General features: G+C 43.6%; 1 protein-coding gene across 1 annotated transcript in view; it reads left to right on the top strand.

Annotated features, from left to right (window-relative positions):
- Positions 1-605: 605 nt before the first annotated feature.
- ntsr1 (neurotensin receptor 1 (high affinity)) overlaps positions 606-10,993 on the top strand; it is a 120,101-nt gene continuing 109,713 nt past the window's right edge. Inside the window, exon 1 of the mRNA XM_078237023.1 lies at positions 606-850. Coding sequence (XP_078093149.1) covers positions 606-850 — 245 coding nt within the window. The remainder of the gene's footprint in view (positions 851-10,993) is intronic.

Genomic DNA, 10,993 nt, shown 5'->3' with positions numbered 1-10,993 from the left:
ACAGAGTGAACACAGAGTGCAAAGTAACACCCGCATAGTGAATCAGGTGCTGGAAATCTGGTTCAGGTGGTGAGTTCCGGTAAAGCTTTTCTTAAGTTTAAATTTAGATTGGAAATGGCAGGTTCTTACTTTCAAACATTGTTAGATGAAAGCTAAGCCACCGAGTGAGTCATCAGAAGCTATATATATATAAACACTCCATCTGTCTAAATTATTAACTAATTGATTCATTAAATAAATAAGGTTGGACAGGGCTGGTGATGGTGCTGTAACTACAGCATGCGGAAATCTGTGGAATGCATTGCAATCTGGGGTATATCTGCGGAAAGTGTCTACAGCTTAGGCAACTTCTGCCCCAAGTTGCTGAGTTGGAGTCTGTTTTATGGGCAATGCAGGGTATCGGGGGGGGTGGGGGGTGGAGGGGTGGGGGGGGGGGTAGTTACCTGGGCACTTTGTTCCAGGAGGCAGTCACACCCCTTAGGTTAGGCAGAACTTTAGAGTTGGTCAATGGTCAGGGACAAGAAGGTGTCGGGCAGTTCAGGGGAACCAACATGTAGTGATGGAGGAGTCTTAGCCCCTAACTTTGTACAACAGGTAAGAACGAGATGCTTGCTACCTGTATGGATGAGGAGAAGGACTGCAAGGTTGATGGGCAGACTGAGCACGGCATCATGGTGAAGGATACCATTCAGGTGGGAGGAATGAAGAGGAATGTGATAGTGATAGGATACAGTAGACTCAGGGTGATAAATTCTGTTCACTGCAGTGAAGAACTTGAGTCCAGATGGCTGTGCTGTCTGCCTAGTGCCATGGTTAATGATGTCTTCTCTCGAATGGAGATGAACGTGCAGTAAGAGTAGGGGGCTCCAGTGCGGGTGGTCCGTATTGATGCTAGTGACATAGGTGGGACTTTTTTTGCTTCAACCATGCTGTGCCACAGTTCTGGCAAGTCATATAACTAGAGGAGTAGAGAAGGCTTTAAACTAAATAGTGAGGGCAAGAGTAGACGTGATGAAGTAAAGAAAGAGGAGAAGGTTAGAGAGCAGGATAGTAATAAGGGTCATGATTCTGTGATGGTGTCTACAGATTGGAAGGTAGCAAATGTGACCCTAATATTTAAGAAAGGAGGGAGAGAGAAAACAGGGAACTACAGACCTGTTAGCCTGACAGAGCAAAGGGAAAATCCTACAACCTATTTTAAAGGATGTGATATGGGCATTTAGAAAATAATATCTGATTGGGCAGAGTCAACATAGATTTATGAAAAGGAACTTACGTTTGACAAGCCTATTGGAACTTTTTGAGGATGTTACTAACAGGCTAGATAAGGGAGAACCAGTGAACATGGTTTATTTGGATTTTCAGAAGGCTTTTAATAATGTCCCAAGCAGGAGGTTAGTAAGCAAAATTAAAACCCATGGGATTTGAGAAAAGAGACTGGCATGGATTGAGAATTAGTTAGCAAACAGAAAACAGAAAGGATCTTTGTCAGGTTGGTTGAAAAAAAGAAAATGCACAGTATTTCTTAAATAGGGAGAGATTGGGAAATGTTGGTGTCCAAAGAAATCTGGGTGCTTGTGTTCATAAGTCACTGAAAGCTAACATGCAGGTGCAACAAACAACTAGAAAGGCAAATAGTATGTTAACCTTTATTGCAAGAGGATTTGAGTACAGCAATAAGGATGTCTATAAATAACCTTGGTGAGACTGTGCCTGGAGTATTGTGTGCAGTTTTGGTCTCCCTGTCAAAGGAGGGATATATTTGCCACAGAGGAAGTTCAATGGAAGTTCACCAGACCAATCCTGGAAATGGTGAGATTCCTCTATGAGGAAAGATTAAGGAGACTGGACCAGTATTCTCTTGAGTTTAGAAGAATGAGATGTGATCTCATTGATGTGTCCAAATTTCTTATTCCCCTCACTTCCCTCTGTCTTCCATTATTTGTCTTCTTCATCCACCTCCTTGCCCCTCTGCCTGCCATTATGAACCCTCACTTTTTCCCCTCCCGCCCTTATACATTCATAGAATCATAGAATCCATACAGTGCAGAAAGAGGACATTCGGAGGGGGGGATCATCTGTGCCGACTCTCTGGCAACAGGCCCACCCCATTCCCCATAATCCCACGCATTTACCCCTCTAAGCCCCCTAACCCACACATATTGGGACACTAAGGGACAATTTAGCATAGCCAATCAATATAACCTGCCCATCTTTGGAGTGTGGGAGGAAACCGGAGCACCCGGAAGAAACTCACGCAGACACAGGGAGAATGCGCAATTTCCACACAGAGAGTTACCCAATGCACTCCACACATTGGCTGCCTTGTCTCCGTCAGGCCTCCAGAATCCCATAATGCCACTGGCGGGGGCTGGGGACAATCGCGACATGACCTGCTGCCGACATATAACATTGCCAGTCACATCCGATACGAACATGAGCACAAAATCCTAGCCACAGCTTGTGATGACAAATTGTTCAGAAAAAATGGTCACTAATATAAAGCACACAGTGTATCATAAGGGGTGGTATTTTCCATGTAACCGACCATGTGACCCGTGGTGGTGGAGGCAGCCTGCTATTGGCCAGCAGTGAGATATTTTGGCCCCACCATTGTCAACCTGCAGCGGGGGTGCAGGGTCGGTGGGACCAGAATATGCCGCCGGCGCGGACATCCAGAAAGTTCCGGCCATGATACGCAGGTTACCCTGAAAATTGCACTTGTTTTGAGAAGTGCTTTTTCCTTTCTAAGTTACTGCTCAAACACATTGGCATATCATCAATAGTGAAATCTGACATGAGCCAGCATCTGAATTTTATAATTTATATTATAAAATGTAATCTTTTTTTGAAAATAAAAGTTTTTTAAAAATTCATTTTTAGTGTTACAAGTAGACTTACATTAACACTGCAATGAAGTTACTGTGAAAATCCCCTAGTCATCACACTCCGACACTTGTTTGGGTACACTGGAGGTGAATTTAGCATGGCCAATGCACCTAACCAGCATGTCTTTCGGACTGTGGGAGGAAACCGGGACACCTGGAGGAAACTCACGCAGACACGGGGAGAGAACATGCAGACTCTGCACAAATAGTGACCTAAGCGAGGAATCAGACCTGGGTCCCTGGCGCTTTGAGGCAGCAGTGCTAACTACTGTGCCACCGTGCTTTATAAGATATTCCTTGATGTATTTATGAGTAGTCACTTGGTAAAGTTAGATTAATACAGCTAAAAATGGAGTTATCTAAAAAAAAAGCATTTTTAATTACAGTGTCAATTCTCCACTTGTAAGTCACCCAATTTTAAATAATCAAAGTAAGCAAAATACTGCAATTGCTGGAACTTAAAAACAAGAACAAAGGATGCTAGAAAAACTCAGCAAGGCAGTATGGTGGCACAATGGTTAGCAATGCTGCCTTACAGCGCCAGGGACTCGGGTTCGATTCCTGGTTTGGGTCACTGTCTGTGTGGAGTCTGCATATTCTCCCTGTGTCTGTGTAGGTTTCCTCCGACAATCTGAAAGACATGCTGGTTAGATGCATTGACCATGCTAAATTCTCCCTCAGTTTACCTGAACAGGTGCCGGAGTGTGGCGACTAGGCGATTTTCACAGTAACTTCATTGCAGTGTTAATGTAAGTCTACTTGTGGCACTAATAAATAAATTTAACCGTAAGTCTGGCAGCACCTGTAAGGAGAGAAAGCAGAGTTAACGTTTCGAGTCCTTTTGGCTCTTCATCAGAACTTCTGTTAAATAATTGATAACAACTTTGAAAAATATACAGAATTATTTCCCAGTTTCTTCGACTTTTCTTTTCCAAGCACCACATTCAAGCAGTTTCAAAACATGCCTATTCGTGTCCCTGCACCCGGCTGAACAAGTTTAATTTTTAAAAACCTGCTCGAAGGGTTGTAACTGAACACGAGCAGCAGAAACACCCAACGGTGATTAATTCATCTTGGGGACACGGCCAGTTATTGTCATGGGACCACAGACTCACACATTTCTTAGACTAGAGCGAAAGGTCGCAGAAACTAGACTCGCACGACATATAACTGATGCTTAAAGTTCCACAATCTGCCTTGTTGGAGCGAGTTTGGGCAAATTGACGTTAAAAAAATCTAGCACAACCAAACCCCCAGATGTTTATCTTTGCTGTTGAATATTTATCAAAAGTATAATCCGAGGGCAGTAACAAGGAAACCCCATGTTAGGTGAAATCACTAACATATTCTTGCCTTTGCTACTGAATGTATTTCTCCTATTTTCCAGCAAGTGGATTCATAAATACTTTAATGAGACAAGGCTAATTATAAACCAAAATCCTGATTTATTTTGCATGAGAAAGGAATAAAATTAATAGTAACTTTTATCTCTTAATAGCCTAATAATGATAGATTTATTTTGTCAGCCAAATATATTAAGGGCCCCTGATCATCGAAGCGCTGAGCTGATGACAGGATGGGTGAATCAGGGGCCATCCACCAGGGATAAGTGGTGGAACCCCTACTCCTAAATCCTGCATTATAAAGCAGAAAAATCTGTCATTGCCATTGGCAGCCTCAACGCTTCATTTCTCAGCCTTTGCCAATACATGAGAAATTCCCACCAAGGGATTTTTCACCAGATCTGTGCAAATAGATCTCCCTTTCTTCTCTCCCTTCCCCGGCCACCCCCCCCCCCCCCCCCCCACCCCCCCCCCCACCCCGCACCCCTTCCATTGGTGCAAAGGGAGCCAAAATGTTGACCCACCTCCCACTGCTGTTTATCCCCAATTATTGGCAAGTTGAAGTGTCAATTGAACTACCATCATGGTTGCAGATTCCAGGCATTTACCCTTCCCACTGACTCAGTATTATATGTGATTTTTTAAAAAATTACTTCAAGGGATATTGGGATTACTGGCTTGGCCTGCACATGTTGCGCATTCCTAGTTGTCCTTGAGAAGGTGGTGGTGAGCTGCCTTCTTATAAATATTCATAGAATGACTTTAATGGACTTCTGTTGTCTGAAATTGATCTTGTACACATCTGGACAGGTATTTCATCTGAGTTCTAAACTGGATTGCCAGAAGCTGCTATTTGTGATTGCATTCCCTTGTAAGCTAAATCTTACTTAACAACAACATTTTATTTAAATTACCTGAAGCATCTTCCGAGTCAAATCACCAATAATCCTGAAATGATAGTTGCAGCACCCAGGTTATGCTAATAATTTCCTGATTTACCTATGAAAATGATGAACAGGAGAGTCTAGCAGGTCCAGTGAGCGCGTCCATACAGATCCAATGTATTGTTATCTGTGTTGACAGCTACTCCAAGCAATATAAATAATGACTCCTATGTGAAAACCTTGGAAGAGTTATTTTAAAATGCATTAAAATAAAATGTCAGTAATGACAATATAACACAGATATAACTGTAAGCAGCATAGGTTATACAATTCAGCAAAGTGCTGCCAATTGTACTTTTAAGATGTGAACCTTTATTGAGCTATTCCTCAGTAAGATGCATTGGACGCATGCCAGAAGTCATGCTTAATGTCAAAGAGCTCTTTCTTTTTTCCTTTTGTTTGGATAACATGCCAGCTTCAATAATTCAATCTACCTAAATGTTATAATGTCCAGTTCCTTAACTGGTTTGATTCTAGCAACAAAAAACTGATTTACGTGCGTTTTTATCACTTTTGTGTGCAAATCATTTGGAGTCTTGGCATTTGTAAAGATAAGATCATAGAAACTTAGGGCACAGACGGAGGCCATCCAGTTTGTCATATCCTGGACTATTGTGTGTAGTTTTGGTGCCCTTATCTGAGGTAGGATGTCCTTGCTATAGAGGGAGTGCAGCGAAGGTTTACCAGGTTGATTCCTGGGATGGCAGGTCTGTCGCATGAGGAGAGACTGGCCAGGATTTTACGACCTCGCTCGGGTGAAGCTCGTAAAATCCTACCCGAGGCCAACGAAGAATTCCGTTCTGCGAGCCCCAGAATCGGGGCAGGCGTGGGGGTAAGATTCCGGTCACTAAGTCGGTTAGAATTACATTCACTGGAGTTTAGAAGAGTGAGAGGGGATCTCATAGAAACATATAAAATTCTAACAGGGTTAGACAGGGTAGATTCGGAAAGAATATTCCCGATAGTGGTGGAGTCCAGAACTAGGAGTCATAGTTTGAGGATAATGGGGTAAACCTTTTAGGATTGAGGTGAGGAGAAATTTGTTCACCGTGAGAGTGGTGAATGTGTGGAATTCACTACCACAGAAAGTAGTTGAGGCTAAAACGTTGTGTGATTTAAAAAAGAAATTAGATATAGCTCTTGGGGCTAAAGGGATCAATGGATATGGGAAGAAGGGCGGATCAGGATATTGAATTTGATGATCAGCTATGACCAAAATGAATGGTGGAGCAGGCTCGAAGCGCCAAATGGCCTACTCGCCATTCTAGTTTCTATCTTTCTATGTTTCTATCCTCTCTGCTCAGGGGAACAGGTAATTCCTACTCAGTCTATCTTGCTATCTTGTTCATTACAATTAAACTTAGCTGAATTTCATATTTGGGGAGCAAGATGAGAGAGGAACAAATTTATTTTGTTTTATTGGTCACTCCTTGTTCTTAAAAACAAACAAATGGTATTTTATTCTGTTGACATGAGGTGAATAACATGAGGGACATTCTACTAACAACGCTGCATTTTAAACTTTTGTAACTGCTCTTGAGCCAAGAGAAGAGAATAGTAAATACAATAAAAATAATGGGCAGAATTTAACGGACATGGTGGTGAGCCCTACTACTGGCTGGAAACATTGCTGTGATCATACTAGCAACGCTGACAGGATTATAATTTGGTCATTAACTGCCTGCCCTCGGGGTTTCCTTACCTTCAAAGGAGAAGATCCTGCCCTCAAAAATCAATGATCAATTAGACAGCCAGCAGACCTTCTGTCCCAACAGTGCCCACAGGAGTGGTGCCCGTGGCTGGGACTGCAGGGTGCTCCGCAGTAGCTATCATGAAAGAGGGCATAAAATTGGGTGGGTTCACTGGGACCAATCAGGCAGGCCCAGCAAGGGGTTGGACATATGCTATGGAGGTCAGATTGGCTCTTGCCAATGGGCTTGGGCAACACGCAAGGTGCCCCAGAAGGAGGGACCCCTCTGAGCTGCAAGGGTATACAAGGCGTTCACCTGACATTGCATATAACTCTTCCCCCAATCAACAGTGATGGAATGAGGCCCTTAATTGGACACTGAAGGACTTCAATTTGCCTCAGGGCCATCTTTGATCTGCCCCTGCTGCTTACCTAATGGACTGGGGGAGTGTTGAAAAGGCAATGGGCTCTTCAACCTGTGCCTTCCCACCTGATCATACACCCACCCCCCAACCCACCCCTCCCCCCGCCCCCCCCCAAGCACCCCACCTTCTGCCTCCCAGCCCACTTCCTGGGAGGGGGGTGATTAAAATCAACCAATCTATACACTTAGCAGTAACTAATTTCAAAAAATTACAATGTCTAACCTCGGTTATTTTGTGACTTTTAAAAAAATACTGAGAAAAATGACTGTCACCCACTGTGCCTTTCTACATGACAACAGTCACTACAGGCTGAATTTCCGGCTGGGTTTTCACCTGCTCTTATGTATCTGGGCTGAGAGCCCAGACTTACCCTCAAGTACTTAAACACCTGAGTCCCAGGAAAAACATTACTTGATTGGCAACTTTGGCTCTCTGATCCAGGCTGTCAATTGCACAATCTTTATTTACTCATGATAAGGTGGCTTCAAGTGCCTGCAGTTTCTCCCACTGATACTTAAATGGGTCTGTATGATTGACACTTTAATTGGGCTATAGTAAAATGGAGCGTTTTTCAGAAAGTGGAAACTTATTAATGAATGAATGAATGCTTTTTTAAAGCTTTTTTTGCACCACCAATTGTCACTATGGTATATAACGGGTGATTGGGCATGTTCCATAGCTTGGCATGGGGGCAGAGTGGTGGGGGGGGTGGCTATGAGGGGCCATTAGGAGTAGGTGGAGTGTGTCCTTTGGCATGGTGGGTGTGAGAGGCCAGAGGGAGTGGGTGAGAAGACACCCCTTGGCACAAGGGCATGACTGTCCATGAGGGGCTGGATGGGGGAATATCTATTGGCATGGAAGCGTGAGGAGGACCTTTTTGAACTTAGCTTTCAAAGGATTTGCTCATGCAGACTGTGATTCACGACACCTCTGAGATGTTGTGACCCACGACCCTTTGAGAAGCTGGACCACCTCCATGAAAACAGCAGAGGAGTGAAGCGTACCTAACCCCACAATGCAGCTGGCCAGGTCAGGGATGCAGGGTACTGGCTCATGATCCAAACCAGTCCACACCCTGTTAAAAATCAGAAACACCAGGCATGGGGTCAGGAATCCTGGAATCGGGTTCCGGATGCCATTTTTAAAGGTTTGCAGACTACAGCTCAGAAATAACTCAGTGGACGTACCAAGGTTGTGAAAGATGCGAAACAAGTACAAGCTTTTTTCTTCTTTCCTTCAAAGCCTTCCACCTGAACAATGCAGAAGTGCTGAAGTAAAAGATCAATCGGAAAAGAAAATTAATGGAAAACCAGACCTCAGAAAAAGTTATAATCAGAGATGCTTGTTCCTATTGTATCATCCTCAGAGCATAAAGCAAAGGACATTCAAAGAGCAGTTTTCTTGGCTTTGCTTGGTCCAACATTGAGAATATGATGTGTCATACCTCATTTGGTATCTTGTTGAAGTTGTACAAGTCATTGGTAAGGCCACACTTGGAATACTGTGCACAGTTCTGGTCACCCTATTATAGAAAGGATATTCATAGAATCATAGAATCATGGAAACCCTACAGTGCAGAAAGAGGCCATTGGGCGCATCAAGTCTGCACCAACCACAATCCCACCCAGGCCCTACCCCCATATCCCTACATATTTACCCACTAATCCCTCCAACCTACGCATGTCAGGACACTAAGGGCAATTTTTAGCATGGCCAATCAACCTAACCCGCACATCTTTGGATATTATTAAACTAGAAATAATCAAACCAGTTACATTTTCCTCCAAATCATTTATATATATTACAAACAGCAAAGGTACCAACACTGATCACTGAAGAATGCCACTTGTCACAGCCCTCCATTCAGAAACGCACCCTTCCACTGCTACCCTCCGTCTTCTATGACCGAGCCAGTTTTGTATGCACCTTGCCAGCTCACTTCTGATCCCATGTGACTTCACCTTCTGCACCAGTCTGCCATGAGGGATCTTGTCAAAAGCCTTACTGAAGTCCATGTAGACAACATCCACTGCCCTACCCTCATCAATCATCTTTGTCACTTCCTCAAAAAACTCGATCAAGTTAGTGAGACACGACCTCCCCTTCACAAAACCAGGTTGCCTCTCGCTAATACGTCCATTAATTTCCAAGTGGGAATAAATTCTGTCTCGAGGAATCCTCTCCAATAATTTCCCTACTACTGATGTAAAACTCACAGGCCTGTAATTACCTGAATTATTTTTGAACAAAGGAACAACATTGGCTATTCTCCAATCCTCTGGGATATCCCCTGTAGCCAACGAGATACAAAAATTTCTCTCAAGACCTGAGCAATTTTCTCCCTTGCCTCTCTCAGTATTCTGGGGTATATCCCATCAGGCCCTGAGGACTTGTCTACCTTAATGTTTCTCAAGAACCCCAAAACCTCCTCCTTTTTGATCTCAACATGACTCAAACTATCTACACACCCTTTCCCAGATTCAACATCTATCAAGTCCTTCTCTTTGGTGAATACTGACACAAAGTACTCTTTTAATACCTTACCCATTTCCTCTGGCTCCACACGTAGATTCCCTCTCCTGTCCTTGAGTGGGCCAACCCACTCCCTGGCTACCCTCTTGCTCTTTATATATGCATAAAAAGCCTTGGGATTTTCCTTAATCCTGCTGGCCAATGATTTTTCGTGACCCCTTTTAGCCCTCCTTATTTCTTGCTCAAGTTTCTTTCCACTTTCCTTGTATTCCACACTTGCTTCATGTGTTCCCAGCCTCCTAGCCTTGACAAATGCTTCCTTTTTCTCTTTGACTAGGCTCACGATGTCTCTCATTATCCAAGGTTCCCAAAACTTGCCATATTTATCCTTCAGTCGGTGCAGGCTCGATGGGCCAAATGGCGTCCTTCTGTACTGTAGGGATTCTATTCCAAGAATTGGTATTTTCAAAATATAGGCTTTAAAAATGAATGATACAAGATAAGTATATTGCCTTAACAATCTAATTCACAGGCATGATGGCTGTATATTTTAAAGCTTAATAAAGCTCTTCAACTAAGTGACACCTCCTCCTATTTCAGGTACCATGGACCAGGAGGACATTGGTGATCATGGACTTCCATTGAATACGTCCAGGATTATGCTTGGCAAATAAACTGTAGTTGTTCAACCGAGTAACAGTGCCAGGATTTTCCATGCTTGCTAACCTTCTTGGGAGGTCTTACTGTGCAGTGACTTTGCCTCCAGGTTCGAGACCCACCTCAAGGCCAAGGAAGGTGAAAATTCTTCCAACGCACACCAATGACCGGTGGTAAGAACGGGAGAGATTCCTGGACAGTCATGTGATGGGAAAAATGTTGGAGCCTCTAACATCATTAAGCATAGCTCCAGATTATAATATGACTGTCGAAGTGTAAGTTGCCACAGCAACTTGGGCTTGCTGAGTGCACTGAGCACAGTATATTCACTAACCTTCTTACAACCATTTTTTTTCCAGTCAACTTTTAGTAAAATTTTCCACTAAACCAAAAGGTCGTGAATGTAGCCCAATCCATCATGCAAACAGTCTCCCAGCCATTGACTCTGTCTACACTTCACACTGCCTCGGAAAAGCAGCCAGCATAATTAAGGACCTCACGCACCCCGGACATTCTCTCTTCCACCTTCTTCTGTCGGGAAAATGATACAAAAGTCTGAGGTCACGTACCGACC

Source organism: Mustelus asterias, chromosome 20, assembly GCF_964213995.1.
Source record: "Mustelus asterias chromosome 20, sMusAst1.hap1.1, whole genome shotgun sequence".
Taxonomy (NCBI): Eukaryota; Metazoa; Chordata; class Chondrichthyes; order Carcharhiniformes; family Triakidae; genus Mustelus; species Mustelus asterias.
This window is presented reverse-complemented; position numbering and strand designations above follow the sequence as displayed.